The sequence below is a fragment of the Alexandromys fortis genome, unplaced genomic scaffold (assembly GCF_014885135.2).
Source record: "Alexandromys fortis isolate MF-2015 unplaced genomic scaffold, M_Fortis_MF-2015_v1.1 scaffold_95, whole genome shotgun sequence".
NCBI lineage: Eukaryota > Metazoa > Chordata > Mammalia > Rodentia > Cricetidae > Alexandromys > Alexandromys fortis.
The window spans coordinates 4134135-4153364 of record NW_026067990.1 but is presented as its reverse complement, the minus strand read 5'-3'; the positions used below and the strand labels follow the sequence as shown (position 1 = coordinate 4153364).

Here is a 19230-nt window from a genome sequence, read left to right as displayed (position 1 = left end):
AATATATTAAAAAAAAATAATTGTGTGTGGTACAATTGTTGAGAGTAGATTTTAAATATCTAATTATCAGTTCCGACTGTTGATTTAACAAATTGTTTTGATTATTAGTCATCTAAAGAATTCAATAATGATCTAAATAATTCAACTGTTAGTGCAGCAAGCCTTTCAGAGGGGCAGAGCTTGGAGCACTTTGGCTTCCCATAGGTTTCAGAATGCCCAAATTTACAGATATAATTATGATTAAACTGTCCAATATTTGAAAGCCAAAATTCCCCAATATTTGTCTAGTATTACACTGGTGTGTGAAAATCTTTCTACAATTAGAAATAAAGCTGCAAATAAATTATGCTTGCTAGCATTTAATGTGACCCAGTATTTCCACTGAGCACTGCCGTCGTCAGTCTTGGTTTCGCTTGATACATGAAACTTGGTACCAAGTAAATTATTCCTATTCTGTTATATGTGTGGAAAGAACTGTGTACCATCACATGGAATTCAATCCAAGGCAAAATCCAGCATTGCATATGAATTACATGCATATCAATCTTGTTATCTGTGTCCTATGTTTTTATAGATAGGTAAATGTCACTAAGGATAAAAAATCTGTGAGAATACTGATATATAAAGAATTTTTTTCTTTCCCTTCTAAGGACAGGGTTAACAGAAACACTAAGTTACATTTCATTGCTTCATGAAGTATTCACACTGACGTCTGGGTGCAGACACCAGTGTACATGAGTGTGTGTGTGTGAATATATGTATATGTGCATGGAGGGGAAGCCATCCACACAGAAATAACATGTTCCTCGAATGGAATAAAAACATACATTGATGAAGCATTCTTGGACAGAAAAAAAGCACAGCCCCAGTATTACATTTAGAAGGACTGGTTAACTAGATACCACAGTATATGAAATCTCTCCAACCTAGCAACCTTGTAAGAAGGTTAACACGTCTAAAATTTTTGATTCGCAAACACCATTTTATTGAAGAGAACATTAAACACTAGCAAGCATAATTTATTTGCAGCTTTATTTCTAATTGCAGAAAGATTTTTCACATATCAGTATAATACTAGGCAAATATCAGGGAATTTTGGCTTTCAAATATTGGACAGTTTAATCATAATTAGATCTGTAAATTTGGGCATTCCGAAACCTATGGGTACCCAATTAAAATCTGTAAACTATCTCCTCAAATCAGACCTTATTTTCTTCTCTTTAGATTTTTTCATCACCTAAATAAACACTGGATTAGCATCAAGGGCACATGGGTTACACTGCAGCGAGTTTTCACTGCGCCCTTGCATGTGTTCAGACACTCGCATGGCATATGCTTGAGCCCTTCAAATAATCTACAGAGGACTTTGGGGACAAACAGGTTATTACTTTAAAGATTCACTATTATTTTTTAGACTTATTCATTTTATTTAATGTGCATGAGCGTTTTGTCTGCAAGTATGTAAGTGCATGTTTCACATGTGTTACTGGTATCCAGAGAAGTCCAAAGAGGGCATTGAATCCCGGAACTGGAGTTAGAGATAACTGTGAGCCACCATGCTGGTCCTAAGAGTGAACCTGGGTCTTCTGCAAGAACAATAATGACTCTCACTTACTGAACCACATCTCCGGCTCCAAGCTTCACACACACGCTCACCTTCCTTCAGGGTGGCTTTTAGTTCAAGTTAGTGACATTATGAAAACACAATTGTTTCATTTAATATATTTTGGAATAAGTATGGGGGCCTAGTTCGGTCTTTCAAGCAATGTCTTCCCACTGTTGGTTGGTACTCTCCCAATTAAACAACATGTGGGAAGAACCATGGCTGCCCTTGTTGCTACATAAGGTCAAATGTATAAGAACTGGGTGATAAGCTCAAATGTCAATATTTAAACTGATAAAGAGAATTATGGTTCTCTTGTAAAATGTCAAAGCAAAGACCCTGACACTTGGTGTGCATTAGATATGTGATTAATAAATGACTTAAACAACCAAATGGAATGTGGTCTGTCACATTACGAAAGCCCAGTGACCAACTAAATCACCTGAGCCCTAAGCAAATAACACATCTTCATAGCCTCCGAGCGTCTCACAGCCTGTTTCACTCAACAACAGTTAGCCAGCTTTTCGGCAGGCTCTGTAAGCATGGCTGAAGCAATCAAGATGAAAGGCATTCCCGTGATCTCGGCTGCTGAAGACTGTAAGGAAGACACAGACATAACAGACACGTGGACTCGCTACCTACGTGCACCAGCCTGAGGTCACGGTAGCCATTGCAAACACTCCTACCATTGACCCTAAGAATCCTCACGGGAAAGCTTCTCCCTCAGAAGTCTTCTGAAGCGCTCTGCTTTCAGTCGGCTAGGGCCTTATTTCACTCAGACTGTGAAGTTGTAAAGAAAACCCACATGTTACAAGCTTGACAACTTGCCTAACTGCCTGTTGATGGCCACGAAAAGAATTCACTCCCTGCTTCAGTGACAAATGTGACAGCTTCAGCAAGTCTTCTCTGAAAGACCAATAAATGGGATCAATCTGTGACGGGAAAAACAAACAAACGAAAACCAAAGGATGAATTTGTGGAACCCAAAGGTTTCATCTTTATTTCGAAAAGAAAAATTACAGCATGAAATGTACAGAATAGAGCACAACTAATTTGCTACATGAATTATAAGCATAAATTGAGAAAAAGAAACAAGCATGAAAATATTACATTTTAAATGCAATTCTTTGTAAACTACTATCAGGAAAAGTTCATCTTGGCACATAGAAAAGGCAATAGCCCTGAAGAGAATTTACTAATGCCCCTCATCCGCCCCAGGACTTCTGACTCTGCATTATCTTGTGCGGTTAAAAGGAGCGCTAGGTCTAAAAAGCGAATTAAATCATAAATTGTGCTTCCCTTGGCCTTAACTACTCTACAGCCCTACATTTAACTTAATTCATAATAAGCTAAATAATCGAAGGCACGCTGATTGCATTTGGTTACAAAGTAGACAGAGAAGAAATAATTTTCAAGTCAAAAGTATTCTGAGATGACATTTTATCCAGCACAATGTTTTATCCACTTACTGCACAATTTGAGGAATAAAGAATACTACAAGTAAAATATTTTTAAAGTAAAAGAAAAAAAAGAAATATATGCTGTTGCTTCTTTGCATGTTCAAACAAATAAACCTGAAAAAAAAATCCCCATCATTTGGGCTAAAAGTCTTTTGGGTGGTGTTTTCCACATGGGCTAAGAAGCAGGCTGCAAGATCTACTTGCCAGTTGACATAGTAGCTTCTTTACATCAGCAGAGTCATCTCCGACACGGCTCTCTGAAATAGAAATGGAACCCATTATTTCTCAGGGTGTTTGTTTCTGTGTGTGTATACGTACATGTGTGTGCGTGCGTGTGCGTGCGTGCGTGTGTGTGTCTTTCTGAAGCAGGGTCCTACTATGTAGTTCAGGCTGGCTTGGAACTAACTATATAGCCCAGGTTAGCCTCAAGCTCCCAAACCTCTCGCTTTAGCCTTCTCAGTGCTGGGATTATGGGCACACACAGTAAAAGGGGCTTGCATCTCGATTCCCGTGTTTGTAAAGTGAAGTCAAATGAACAGCTCCTTTCAGTTTCTGTATATGTGTGTTCATATTGTGTGCATGTCCGTGTGGGTGGATTGCAAGTGTGTGGATATAGGCCAACATGTATGTGTGTGCACATGCATGCAGAGGCTAGAGGACATCGGGTGTCATCCTTAAGAACATCATCCACCCCCTATGAGACACGATCTCTCATAACTTCTTTTAAACTTTAAGGTGCAGGTGTTGTGGACTGCACTGCATTGCTCTTGTGTATGTTTTCCTGGGTAGCATGACTCAGGAAGGTATTCAAAGAGGAACTCTAATAGGCTTTCCTGAATTCCCAACACCTGTGATGAAAGCATTAGTCAATTTTGCAGACTCACTTTATTTTCTGACTCCAAAACTAGATAAATAATGCTAGAAGGCCTGGTTCTGACAAGTCTTCTAGACACACACAGGCAGTGTTCAAATACCAAATGGTTTCCTCTGATTGCTCATATGTGACCAACTAATCCAATCTAATTCATCTACCAATGATATAAACTAAGGAAGTTTCACTTATTACTATAACTGATATAAACCTGTAGGTTGCAAATTACAGGAAGTAAACCATTTAGGGTTTGTTTCTGAGAGCCATTCAATAGTTCTGGAAGGGTTTACAAACGGATATCACTTGCCTCTTGTACTCTCATTCTCAAATGTATGCAGTTTTGTACAGTTTATCTGATCTATGATAGTAGAAAAAAATTGGATTCAAAATTACATGAGAATCAAGATGTCTTTTTTATTGTTTTGTTTTGTTGACACAGGGTCTCTCTGTGTAGCCCTGGCTATCCTGGAACTCAACTTTGTAGACCAGGCTGGCTCTGAACTCAGAGATCTACCTGCTCTTCCCTCCTGAGTTCTGGGATTAAAAGTAGGTGCCACCAGGCCCAGCTCAGGATAACTTTAAATAAACCAGATGTTAAAGATATTTAAAAGAGTGCTTTATTTCTCACTATTTTCTAACTTAAAAAAAAAATCAGGCGGTGGTGGCGCACTCCTTTAATCCCAGCACTCTGGAGGCAGAGGCAGGCGGATCTCTGGGAGTTCGAGGCCAGCCTGGTCTACAAGAGCTAGTTCCGGGACAGGCACCAAAGCTACAGAGAAACCCTGCCTCGAAAAACCAAAAAAGTCAGCCAAGTGGTGGTGGTACATGCCTTTAATCCCAGAACTCAGGGGGCAAAGGCAGGTGGATCTCTGTGAATTCCAGCTCAGTGTGATCTACAGAATGAGTTCTAGGAGAGCCACGGGGTGTCACACAGAGAAACCATCTCAAAAAGAAAAAAGAGAAAGTCACTTTATAATAAAAATGATATTTACTCAAAATTCTAATAGATTTCTTAATTTAAATCTTTGTTATTTCTCATTTTAATGTATAATAAAATATATTTTCAACAGATAAAGCTTGCATAAGAAAATAAAAGTCCTTCTTTAAAAGATGCATGTGTATTATATATGCCTGTGGCCCTTGAAAGCCAGAAGAGGGCATACTATCCCCTAAATTGGAGTTACAGATGGTTGTGAGCTGCCACATGAGTGTTGAACATCAAACCCACGTCCTCCAGAAGAGAAGCCACTGTTCTCAGCTGCTAAGCCATCTCTCCAGTCACTTAAAGATTGAAGTTCTCAATCTCAATATTTTAAGAACATAAAGCATTCTATCATTCAAAATATGAGCACTGCAAATACAGACAATTATGAAAAATTTCCTGCTAGCCCTTAATTTCTTCCTCTGTAAATTATAACTTAAAAAGTTTAGTCTTTCTCACACTAATACTGTTAATATTGAGAAATTATGTGTAAAGTAATTTCTAAAGTATATTTGAAACTTCATTACATCTGTGTTTATACCTCATACTTAAGTAGAAAACACAGCTCTGAACAAAATTACACTGCAATACATATACAAACATACAAAAGTACATGGAAAACTGCTGACATCTGAGTAAAGCTAGCACAAATGTCAATTCCTAAGATTTGGTATCATCCTCTAATTATAGAAGATAACTAGGTGCAGGGAACACAGACATTTCAGTAGTATTTTTTGTTAGCTTCTTCTGAATTTATAATTTCAAATATTAAGCTTAAAAGAAAATTCCATATGCACAGAAAGGTGTAATGAAATAAACACCTTACTTTTTAAAAAAAAATCTAAAATTGAGAGGGTCATGAAATCACACACTTGACAGCCTAAGGCAGGAGGCCAGCCTGGGCTACCACAGAGAGCTCGAGAGTGGAAAAAAATTAAAAATAACAATCATATTGATATATGTGTAGACATTTGGAAACTGATTATTTAACATCAGTACTGTCCTGTGTGTAATTGTGATGTATTCTACATAAAGAGAAGTTATTCCAGACTCACCTCAAATCATTTCATTTAGATATAGAATATACTCAATAATCCTCAAGGATTCTGACAAAAAGTTGTTCTTTATGTGCCCTATCTGTTTTATCAGTAAAACTGCCTCTGTAATTTTGATGTAGTATGTTATACTAACCATTTGTGGCCGATCTTCTTCATTGTCATTGTAACTAGGGTAGAAATAGTTGGCTGAACATTCCACAGATGCTCCAAGACCTTCTGCAGATGGTGACACCTGAGTCCAAGCTACAAAAAAAAAAAAAAAAAAAAAAAAAATGACAGGTATATCAAGTACTTAAAAGATCTGGTTCTCCACCACAGGAGAAGCAAACTCACTTTTATAGTCAAAGCTGCGGTCTTCAACAGGCCAATAGTACACACAGTCTTTCTCTACAAAACAAAACTGCACATAGGTTGTACTAGTTTTTAATTTGGCATCTCAGAAAGGATTTAGACTACAATATACTTCTTCAAAATTTAAGAATGCTTGGAAATTGATGTGGCGGTTTCTCAGGAAATTCGGGATCAACCTACCCCTGGACCCAGCAATGCCACTCTTGGGAATATACCCAAGAGATGCCCGATCATATGACAGGGGCATTTGTTCAACTATGTTCATAGCAGCATTATTTGTAATAGCCAGAACCTGGAAACAACCTAGATGTCCTTCAATGGAAGAATGGATGAAGAAAGTGTGGAATATATACACATTAGAATACTACTCAGCGGTAAAAAACGATGACTTCTCGAATTTTGCATGCAAATGGATGGAAATAGAACACACTATCCTGAGTGAGGTAACCCAGACCCAAAAAGATGAACTTGGAATGTACTCACTCATAATTGGTTTCTAGAGATAAATAAAGGTCAGTGAGTCTATAATTTGATCTCCTAAAGAAGCTAAATGAGAAGGTGATCCCAAAGAAAAACATATAGCTATCCTCCTGACTATGGGAAGTAGACAAGATTGCCGGGCAAAAAATGGGATCTTGGGGGAGGGGGGGGAGGGAGGTAAGGGGAGATGGGGAGAGAAAAGTGAGAAGGGGAGGTTGGGGGGAACTTGGGAAACGGGATGTTTGGGATAAAGGAAGGTCGGATAGGGGAGCAAGGAAGCACACATCTTAATTAAGGGAGCCATCTTAGGGTTGGCAAGAGATTTGGTGCTCCCAGGTGCCCAGGGCGATGTCCCCAGTTAGTTCCTGGGGCAGCTGAGGACAGAGAACCTGAAATGACCCTATCCTATAGCCATACTGATTAATATCTTGCATATCACCATAGAACCTTCATCTGGAGATGGATGGAGATAGAGACAGAGACCCACACTGGAGCACTGGACTGAGCTCCCAATGTCCCAAGGAGGAGCAGAAGGAGGGAAAATATGAGCAAAGAAGTCAGGACCACGAGGGGTGCACCCACCCACGGAGACAGTGGGGCTGATCTATTGTGAGCTCACCAAGGCCAGCTGGACTACGACTGAAAAACCATGGGATAAAACCGGACTCTCTGAATATGGCGGACAATGAGGGCTGCTGAGAAGCCAAGGACAATGCCACTGGGTTTTGATCCTACTTCATGTTCTGGCTTTGTGGGAGCCTAGCCAGTTTGGATGTCCACCTTCCTAGACCAAGATGGAGCAGGGAGGACTTTGGACTTTCCACAGGGCAGGGAACCCTGACTGCCCGCCCCTCAGACTGGAGAGGGAGGGGGAGAGGAGTGGGGGGAGGAGGAGAGGAGAGGGAGGAGGGGGGAAAAGGGAGACGGGGAGGGAAATGGGAGGTGAGGAGGAGGCGGAAATCTTTTTTTTTTTTCAATAAAAAAATTATATTTAAAAAAAAAAAGAAAAAGGAAAAAAAAAAGTAATGTTAAGCCAGGTGGTGGTAACACATGCCTTTAGTCCCAACTTGGGAGGCAGAGGTAGGTGGATCTTTGTTAGTTCAAGATCACAAGATCAGCCTGGTCTATGAAGCAAGTTCCAGGATAGTCAGAGCTACACACAGAGATACCCTGTCTCAAAAAAAAAAAAAAAAAAAAAGTAATGCTAAACATTTTTAAAATATATTGTTTTTCTTACCTCCACACACATGAAAAAATGGTTCTGGATGTTCTTTCTATAATATATATATTTATCCCATTCAAATAGTACTTGTTAGATTCCACCTGGTGTTGCTATTATTTTGTCTTGGATCCTCTCTTAGTAAGCAGAGATCATACATTACATATCCTATGCCTCATAAGAGCCTGCATGTAGCCAGGTGTGCACACCTTTTATCCCAAAATGCAGAAGGCAGAGGCAGGTCGATCTCTACAAGTCCAAGGCTAGCCTGGTAGGTTCTAGGCCAGCCTGTACTACATACTAAGACCATGTATCCCCTTGCCAAAACAATGAGGTGATAGGCAGGAGATATGAGGTTTATTTCTTCCTCCCTTTACTTCTTCCTTCCTTCCTTCCTTCCTTTTTTTTCTTTAGAATTGAACTCCTTGAGATGAAGTAATCTGTGATAGTTTAAACTGTCAATTTGACACAACCTGGAATCACATGAGAAGACAATCTCAGTGAGGGATTGGCTAGACAATGTTGGCCTGTAAACAAGTGTTGACTGAGGTTTCAGTCCTACCCAATATTGCAGCCATTCAGTCCCAAAGAAAACACACAGAGGTCTACATTAATCATAAACTGATTGGCCTCATATCTCAGGCTCTTATTAACTAATTCTTACTTCTTATATTAACACATTATTCTTGTTTGTGTTAGCCACATGGCTTGGTACCTTTGTCAGTGAGGGATTCTCATCTTGTTTCCTCTCTGTCTGGGTGATGACTGTAGACTGAATCTTTCCTCTTCCCAGAATTCTCCTGTTTTCATTCCCCTGCCTCTACATCCTGCCTGGCTACTGGCCAATCAGCATTTATTTAAAATACAAGTGACAGGGTACAGACCATTGTCCCACAGCATGTCCCCCCACTTTTTTTAAACAAGAACTCTGAATCAAATGTCATTTTTTTATCTTTTTGTCCAAACCATTATTCATAAGCTCTTGTAACCAACACTCTAAACAAAGATAAATATCTAAAATCCATTTTGCAGGAATGTGGGTGTAGTTTTCCAGGATACTTCCTGCTGATTTGGAGGCACTGATAATCTTGTGGGGACCTAAAGAAAATTTGAGATTATGGCCAAGTCATGACTGGAAAATTCTGTGAGGCTGTGGGAAGTGCTGTGGGACAATGGTCTGTACCCTGGCACTCGTATTTTAAATAAACACTGATTGGCCAGTAGCCTGGCAGGAAGTAGAGGTTGGACAACGAGAACAAGAGAATTCTGGGAAAAGGAAAGAGTCACTCTGCAGTTGTCACAAAGACACAGAAGAAGTAAGATGAGACTGTCTCACTGATGAAAGGTACCAATCCACATGGCTAATACAGACAAGAATTATGAGCTAATATAAGTTATAAGAGTTATATGGAGCCTGAGCTAATAGGCCAATCAGTTTATGATTAATGTAGACCTCTATGTGTTTATTTTGGACTAAACACATGTGGGACCTGGTGGGAGAAAAGTCTCTGTCCACAGACAAGCCTGTGGGGGTGACTTTAATTGATATAGTAAGACCTAGCCTGAAAGTGGGCAGCATCATTTCTTTATATGCATAAAGAAAACTATCTAAGGAAACTATTAATGCAAGCAAGCAGCATGAATACATTTATTTCTCTTTGCTTCATGACTGTGAATGTGAAGCTGCTTCAGGCTCCTACAGCTGTGACTTCCCTGCTCTGATAGACTGTAACCAAGAACTGTACACTGTAATAAACAAGCTCCCTCAATTGGTTTTGTCGGGGTATGCTCCTACAGCACCAGAAAAAGAAAAAGAAAAAACTAAGACAAAATCTAAGTCACACATTTACAGACTCCCATCTCAGCCACAGTCAACTCTTCATGTCACCCTGGAAATATTATGTAACCTTCTCTGATGTGGTTTCCATATCTGTCAAATGAAGGCATTGGATACTAGGTTTTCTCTTTGTTTATGGGGCTGGGAGTCACAACATAATGATCTGAGGGAAACAACCTCTAAATGGATAACTAAAAACTGAACATGGTCATCATTACTTTTTCCTCCTCAACTAGTAGGATTAAAGACTACTATATTAAGTCCTGAGTATTTGGCATTTCTCGGGGAGTCTATGCTACTGTTTCCAAAGCTATTTAGGGAATCTCGTATGCTTGTGTGGTATCTTATACCTCCCTCTTATGATACTTACCACATTCCATTTTAATCACTTACTGAATAATCTACCTTCCTAGCATTGTAAAGATGGCAACTATGTGTATTTTAATTAGACTTCAAGTGCAACTCTACAAAATTCCTGATGCATTGATTAGATGAATCAAATGCATTATGTACCATCATTTCAAATAACATAATTCTCATAAGAAAACAAATTTCCCAGCTTTAGTCACAAAACCAATGGTAAATAAACATTATATCCACTGAAGGCGATATCTGTGTTGCATTCATTCCTGTCCTCTATTGCAAGAGTTCTAAAACTTGAACACAGATGAGCATTATATAGAAAGTTGGTCAAAATTCAGGTAGCTGGGCTTCACACCCAAAGTTTCTGCTTCAGAAGATCTGAAGTAGAAAGAGCAAATGAAACCTTCTTCTATAAAACAAGTTCCCAGGTGATATTAATGTTACTGGGCCAAGGATCACACTTTGACAAACAGTGCTCTGTAGTTTCCATAAGAGTGTTTTTTGTGTGCAAGAAATGAAAGTCTTCTAAAACAGGCTAACTCTTTTCTTCATACAAAAATAACACATAACTAGATTCTTTGCACATTAGCAACAGAAGTTAAAACTCACATAGTTATTGAATCTTTTCTTCAGATAACCAAGACACATACCTGTGCAATTTACTTGTGCTTGAACTGGCACAACTGCCTTCCTGACCTCCATCATGCCACTGGCTTGTTCTACCTCTTTTTCCACTTCCACAGCATTTAGAAGAGCTTCCTCTTGCTTTCTGAAACAGCCACTATAAAAATAGGTGAGCTTTTGCATAGTCTAAGAATAGCAAAATTTAAAATGTTCTATCTTGATATTATGTGTTAACAATAAGCTGAAAATCCATTCCAATAGCTGATATGCCCTTATTTAAGTCTGTATAAATAGTTAATATAAAACAGTTTCAAGAGCTTAAGTCCTAGGATTCAAGCCAGCACACCCCTTTTATGCAAATTTAATATTGCTCCCTTCTAGACCCAAGACATGTATGTGTACAACCTGTATTGCTCTGTAGACTTTTCACCTTAATGTGTTGATGTAGGATGCCCTTCTGCATGCTATAAATATGTTTTATTACCATTGGTTAATAAAGAAACCACTTTGACCTATGGCAGAGCAGAATATAGCTAAGTGGGAAATGCAAACAGATATGGGAAGACAGAAGGTGGAGTCAGGGAGATGCCAACAGCTGCCAGGAAAGCAAGATGTGATGCAATAAACCACGAGCCTTGTGGTAAAATATAGAATAACAGAAATGGGTTCATTTGAATTGTAAAAGCTAGTTAATAATAAGTGTAAGCTAAAAGGTCAAACAGTTTGTAATTAACATTAAGCCTCTGAGTGGTTATTCAGGAACTGGTGGATGGGTGAGAAACTTCCAGTTAGAATGTGTCAGGGAAGGTACATATAAATGTGTAGGAGAAATTTTATCCTTGTTCACACTGTTAAGTTTTCACCAGCTACTGTTACAGCAACTACTTCATACAACAAAGTCTTCACTTCTGTGTTTGAATGTTACAAACCCTGCCAGAAAAAGACCCTCAGAGTCGATCCCGATGAAAATCATGTGCTGTCTTAGATTTTAGAGACCTCTGGGAGATAGGTGTGACAAAGGAAAAAAAAAAACAGTATATGTCATAAGTCATTCAGTGTTTCCAGTACCATGCAACTAGTGTAGCTCAGTGAACTCTATCGGGGCTTTAAAAATGGCATAGAAAAATCTCTGTGTACACTCAGATGCAAAGAGTGCAGCTTTTAAGATTGTTAAAGGCAGAATGTCAAGATAGAGTTTTAAAGCAGCAGTGCTGAGCTGCCATGTACAACTGCCACCATCCTGAAGAACTTCAGGCTAACTTCATTACCTAGATCTATGCCTTAACTATGTACAAAACATATCTAAATCACCACCAAGGGTTCTTCATCAAGGGTCTACACAATGTGAACCAGTCCTTTATTGTTGTTCTCATACTGTTTCCCCCACAGACTGAAAGTAAATAAAAGTACCCCAAAGAGAAAGCCATGAATGAGAACCACTACATTTACCGTCAGTCTGAATGCAATTCTTTGCAAGATCAATTGCAAAGTACTTAAGTATTTTAAAAACAGCTTTGCAATTTATAGGGACTGTTGGTCACTATGTGACTCCAATATATGGCTTAGATATGAGAAAACAGTGTGGTTACATTATCTGATGAGTTATTGCTATCACAGAGGCTGGTTGTTATAACTACATTGTTTGGTATGTCTGGGAGCTGAAGAGATTGCTCAGTGATTGGGAACAATTGAAGCCTTTGCAGAGGACCCAGGTTCAGTTCCCATCATCCACACAGTGGTTAGAAACTATCTGTAACTTCAGTGTCCAATACCCCTTTTAACCTCCCTGAACCAGGCAAACAAGTAGTGCACGTTTGTACATGTAGGCAAAATATTCATACACATAACGAGAAATAAATAAATCTAAATAAATTTAAAGAATTATGTTTCTGAGTGAAATGATCACTTACTCAGCTTTCTGCTCCTGAAGAGAAAGTTCATCCGGTTGTCTTGGCTGATCCAGCTGCTTCATAGCTGAACAATAAAACAAAGCTTATCTGTCATTTATAAGTCATGTTTCTTACTTCTTTGAAGGATGACTTTCACATACACCAGAGGGTGGGAGAAGAGAGTGAGATAGAGAGACAGATGGAAATACACACACACACACACACACACACACACACACACACACACCATTTTCAGGTATTTGAAATGACCAACAAACAAGAAGACCCATCTAAAGTTATTTGTAGAGTCCAAACTGTGTATTTGGATACAAACTAGGGGTTGGGGTGACACGCAGTTTCTACACAAGAATGAGGACCTGCATTTGAATCTAAAACTGACAGAAAAAAACAGGGCTCAATAGCACATGTCTGTTGATGTGGGATGCCTTTTTGTATGCTGTGAATATGTTTTATTACTATTGGTTAATAAAGAAGCTCATTTGGCCAACAGCCAGGCAGAATAGAGCCAGGCAGGAAATCCAAGCAAACATAAAGAAAGATGAAGGGCAGAGTCAGGGAGTAGCCAGCTGACACTCGGGAAGCAAGATGTGAGATAACAAGCCACAAGCTTTGTTGTAAAATATAGAATAATAGAAATGGGGCTAATTTAAGTTGTAAGAGCTAGTTAATAATAAGCCTGAACTAATAGGCCAAACAGTTTGTAATTAATATTAAGTCTCAGAGTGGTAATTCGGGAACTGGCAGACAGACGAGAAACCTCCAGTTACAATCTTTAATCCCAGCACTCACAGGAGGTAAAGTCAGAATTCCCAGAAGCTCCGGGGCTAATTAGCCTGTCTTATGCAGCAGTGAACAATGAAAAAATGGCCTGCCTCAAAGAAGGTAAAATGCCACTGGTCTTCTAATCTCCACATGCTCACTGTGGCACATGCACATATGAACATGCACACACACACACACACACACACACACACACACACACACACCCCTATAGTCACATACACAAGTATGTACATCTACATCATACACACAAGCAGAGACTCTTTTTTGTAAGTACAAGTTTAAAAGTGTAACCAATTCTTCATCCCAAACTTTCTGAATACTGGTTCTGTGATGTTCTCCCGCAGTAAGGACTAGAATTTGATACTTTGTTGATCTCAACTGGTTCTGAAGCACGGAGGCTCACCTTAGAATTTAAATTAGCAGTTGTTTTTTTTTTTTTTTTAAAAAAAAAGCTTTCTGAATCTCAATGTCACTTTTTTATTGTAGTTTAATAAATCCCTTCATTATTATCAAATTATCAGCCCCATTCCCAGGAAGCCATCAAAATTCTTCACAGATCTGGAGAAGATAATAATCAACTTTATATGGAAAAACAAAAGACCCAGGATAGCCAAACAATCATATACAATAAAGGATCGTCTGGAGGCATTACCATCCCTGACTTCAAACTCTATTACAGAGCTACAGTATTGAAAACAGCTTGGTATTGGCATAAAAACAGAGAAGTCGACCAATGGAATCGAATAGAAGACCCGGACTTTAACCCACAAACCTATGAACACCTGATTTTCGATAAAGGAGCTAAAAGTATACAATGGAAGAAAGAGAGCATCTTCAACAAATTGTGCTGGCAAAACTAGATCTCAATCTGTAGAAGAATGAAAATAGATCCATATCTATCACCATGCACAAAACTCAAGTCCAAATGGATTAAAGACCTCAATATCAGTCTGAACACACTGAACCTGATAGAAAAGAAAGTGGGAAGTACTCTACAACACATGGGCACAAGAGACCACTTCCTACATATAACCCTAGCAGTACAGACATTAAGGGCCTCATTGAATAAATGGGACCTCCTGAGACTGAGAAGCATCTGTAAAGCAAAGGACACTGTCACTAAGACACAAAGACAACCCACTGACTGGGAGAAGATCTTCACCAACCCCGCAACTGACAAAGGTCTGATCTCCAAAATATATAAAGAACTCAAGAAACTAGACCGTAAAAGGCTAATCAACCCAATTAAAAAATGGGGCACTGAGCTGAACAGAGATTTCTCAACAGAAGAAGTTCAAATGGCCAAAAGACACTTAAGGTCATGCTCAACTTCCTTAGCAATCAGGGAAATGCAAATCAAGACAACTTTAAGATACCATCTTACACCTGTCAGAATGGTAAAATAAAAAACACCAATGATAACCTTTGCTGGAGAGGTTGTGGTGTAAGGGGAACACTCATCCATTGCTGGTGGGAATGCAAACTTGTGCAACCACTCTGGAAAGCAGTGTGGTGGTTTCTCAGGAAATTCGGGATCAACCTACCCCTGGACCCAGCAATACCACTCTTGGGAATATACCCAAGAGAGGCCCTATCATACATGTTCATAGCAGCATTGTTTGTAATAGCCTTTTCATAAAACCCAACTAGTGGGTTGACATTGTGCTTCTCCATATAAAGCATGGATGCCTGAAATTACCAGTCAAAGGGAATGGATACAGATGGGAGAGGAGGTAGAGAGGAACTGGGAGGAGTAGAGGGAGGCAAAATTATAATCAAGATATATTATTTGAGAAAAAAATTCTATTTTCAATAAAAAAATGAAATTACCAGTCAAACGTTCTTGCTGCTTCAACAAAATGTTCCTTATTTCTTTTAACCATAACATCTTCACATCAATATTTGGAGCCTAAAAATTGAAGCAGAAGGAAAAAGTATGTTTCCTTTTGGAAAGAATGCTTTTATAATAATGAAAAATGTAATCAAACATGAGTCACTCTATGAAACACCAGATTCAAATTCTAGTCTTTTAATTCTTAAAGCATTTAAGAGGCTGATCACTAGCAATCTGATTAGATACTATAATCAAAATCATTTTTAAAATTGCCGTAAAGAGTATAACAACTGGAGGGAATACAGAGATCCTTTCAGCTACTGTTGCTTCACTGGAGGATCACACACACACACACACACCACTTTGTTTCAATTTTAGTAAAAACAAAGCAAGCTCTAGTATTTCCACAGTTAAAATTAATTACATAATCATCTTAAAAACTTATACTTACATGATGGATTCCCTAAATGCTCTCCCATTGCTTATAAGGTAAGTCTGTTATATGGTACCAACTCATAACTTAAAGTAAACCAAGAAGGGTTTATGTACTGCTATCAATACAAAATAAAAAAAAACTGAACATCTGCAACAGCTAATAACATATGGGTCAGCCACAGCCGTGACACAGAGACTTAGTGAAAATAGCACAGCACTATCTTGAAATGTCTTGAATCTACTCCCCTCCCTGAAACAGGGTGGGCCTCAGAGCACACCTGCCCAGATCTTGACTATGTTCTGTCAAAGGAGGGAATACATCCAAACAGTCATATCTTTAAGTCTTTAAATGCTGAAAACAAAGGAAACTCAAGGCTAACTGTAGAAACTTCATAGATGCAAAAAAAAAAAAAGTAGCAGCCAAACTTGAAAGGAATGAGATTTTACAAAAGGTAACCAACATTTTTTTTTACCAACTCAGATTTTTAAATCATTTTTAAACTATCTATTTATTTACTTTTATTCAGTATGTATGGATGGTTTGCCTGCATGTATGTTAAGCACACCACATGCTTTCAATGCGCATGGAAACCAGAAGGAGTCAAATTCCCATAGATTGTTGTAAGCCACCTATCATGAGTGTTGGAAATCGAACAGAGTCTTTTTTTTCTTAATGTTGGTGCTGGAGAGATGATGCCTCTGTGGTTAGTAACATGCACTGTTATTGCAGAGGACCAGACCTTGATACCCAACACCATTCGGGAAAGCAAACAATGAACTTCAACTCCAGCTCCAGTGGATCCATTGCTCTCTACTGGCTTCGTAAAGCACTGCACAAATTCCCAGAGACACAGACAGACAGACACACATACACATACACCTAAAATCCTTAGCATGAATGTTATGAAGGTAACCAACTGCTTCCTGTTAGATTTAAGGTCTGCTCCACTAGAGAAAACACAGGCCTAGTATTGCAAAGTTGCTTAAGAACCTTGGTTGGTGAGCTCATAAGCGCCACATGTGAACCTACTAATATTATTTTGTTAAATAGGTATAATATCAAACTGCCCTCTAAATTAACATCTACCTGGGCAAAACTCTCTGAGCTCATCAGACAAGTTGACTTGTGCAGTGTTTGAAGGTTAACAAAGAAGCTTAGAACTGTTTAAAGTGTAGAGACTGAGTATGGCATGTTCATTCATCAATGGCCTCTTCTATATCACACCCCACACACACGAGGCTCAGAAACCACCACAGGAGAAGGGACAGAAAAAAATTTAAGATCCCGAGGTTTGGGAGGATCAAAGCAAACCAATATCTTCTGGATGTGATTGGGATCACTGCATTCAGGAAATGATGGCAGCTAGGGATGCCCAGGACCTCACAAGACCAAGTCAATCAACATTCCAATGCAGCGTGCTGGGAAGGGATTCAGAGTTCCTACTACTAAGTAAAGAGTAATAGATGATTCCTGGCTTCTGGGGTAAAGAGAATCAGTTTTCTTTAATAATGAGACTCCTGGTAGGTTTAACATTCTCCAGTGGATGCTTCTACACCCAGAAATATATATAGATAATACAAATTGAAGATGATGGGTCAATAAATTAAATAAATTAAATAAAATTTGTCATTTTAATGATGATTATGGTTTCCAGAAGAATAACCAACCTGAACAATGTAAATTTCTTCCTTCTCACCATACCATATTTCAAATTTGCGGTTATCGCCTTTCACATGTTCTGTGATTCCAACTTCTTCCATCTACAACAAACCAAATAGTTCTTGATCATTGGATTACAAATATGAAATTACATTCATCAAGGTCTGTCATAATCTCTGAGAACAGAATGTCTCACATAAGCAAAATACACATTTTATTTTCAATGAGCAGAAAAAGGGAAGTATAGCCATAGGCATGATGACTTAAGAGTTTTTGTCGAAATATGCACTCAGAGTTCAGATACCACGTTCCATTCCAGTGGTTGATATAAATGGCATACATCTGAATATCCAGATTGCCTATCAAAGGTTGAATCCTGCTGGAAATTAACTACACAGTAGTACAACAGAATTTTGTCAGATGTATATGTTATTAAACATCAATGGGAAAAACCACTTGAAATTGATTAATTTCAATGTTTTTTGAAGTAATTATTGACCAGATCAATTTGATCTGACAAGTTTATTCCCTATGACTTATAAGTAGCAAATTTATGGGTTAGGGAAGAGTTCCCAGAAGTTTTTCAATTCCCCCCAATCCCTCAGCCTCTACAGCAAAGAAAATACCTAACTTGAATGAGAACCTTCTCAGGGCAGTAAAACTTGTGTTGTATGAAGTATTTCTTCCTTCCCACCACTTCTTCTCACCCTGGTTTGTGCTTTGCAAAATTGTCTTTTACCATTTGCTGCTAACCTTGCCTACTTCCATGGGGGACAACTTCAGTCCCTTGTGTAACATTTTCTTTAAGTTGTTCTCAGCCTTTCCTCTTTTCTTTCAACTCCTTCCTAATTGTCTACAGCAATATCCCACTCCGTTACACTTACAAACCCCCGAAATGACCCAAATTAAAACTAATAAACATTAAGGGTAGTGCTCATAGGATTCCTGCATTAAGGTAAAGAAAAACAATTATACTTAGAAATGAAACTTAGCTATGTTAGTTTAAGAGCCTCTGACATCCACCTTGAATACAGTCTAAAGTGACTTTCAAATGCTCCCAAATATAGCCTTCCTGCGCCACTCTGATCTATCTCTGCTTGAATATTTCGATATAAAACTACTTGGATCCTATTGTTTTCCAAAAGTAATTATGTTTCATCACATAACTGTCTCAATGGGATGATAGGTAGCAGACAAACAGACATCTTCCACAATAGGTCTTCACCTTCTTTATTGATGCAGGGCCTCCTGTTGAACCCAGAGTTCATCTGATCCAGCTAATCTAACTAGCCAGCTTGCTTTGAAGATCCCCTAGAGCTGAGATTACAAGGGGCAGCTGCACCCACTAATGATCTGAACTCCAGTCCTTATACTTGAATGACAAGCTCTTTACCCTTCCCCCCCCCAGTTCATAATGAGCTTTGAATGTATGGCTTTGCCTCCCATCCTTTTCTGTATTTGAATGGCAACTGTTTTACTATTTCCCATTGCTAAAATATATAACACGTCATTATTTAAATACTTGTGGGAATTTCCTAGGAAATTAAACCATTTTTATCTGACACAAAGTTAGCACTGTTGTGTGTTCAGTGTAAACAACAGTTGATAATAAGCAAGTACACAATCTGATGGATCTGAGGAAGCAATGTCTCTAGCTGGTTACCTGTGACCTGACATATGGCTTTTCTATGGATGTTAAGTGCTTGCATTAGAGTACATAGTCATTAGAAAGACAGGAGCAGGCTGTGTGGTTCCAGCTT

The 19230-nt window shown here is 38.7% G+C and overlaps 1 protein-coding gene across 3 annotated transcripts in view; it reads right to left on the bottom strand.

Moving 5' to 3' along the window:
• Positions 1–2572: 2572 nt before the first annotated feature.
• Positions 2573–19230, bottom strand: part of Mcf2 (MCF.2 cell line derived transforming sequence) — a 101674-nt gene continuing 85016 nt past the window's right edge. For all 3 annotated transcript variants that reach the window (XM_050159643.1, XM_050159641.1, XM_050159642.1), the window contains 6 exons: positions 17479–17571; positions 15372–15450; positions 12759–12822; positions 10875–11005; positions 6108–6217; positions 2573–3320 (listed from right to left, as the gene is read on the bottom strand). In XM_050159643.1, the coding sequence (XP_050015600.1) occupies positions 3288–3320; positions 6108–6217; positions 10875–11005; positions 12759–12822; positions 15372–15450; positions 17479–17571 (510 nt within the window). In that variant the 3' untranslated portion in view covers positions 2573–3287. The remainder of the gene's footprint in view (positions 3321–6107; positions 6218–10874; positions 11006–12758; positions 12823–15371; positions 15451–17478; positions 17572–19230) is intronic.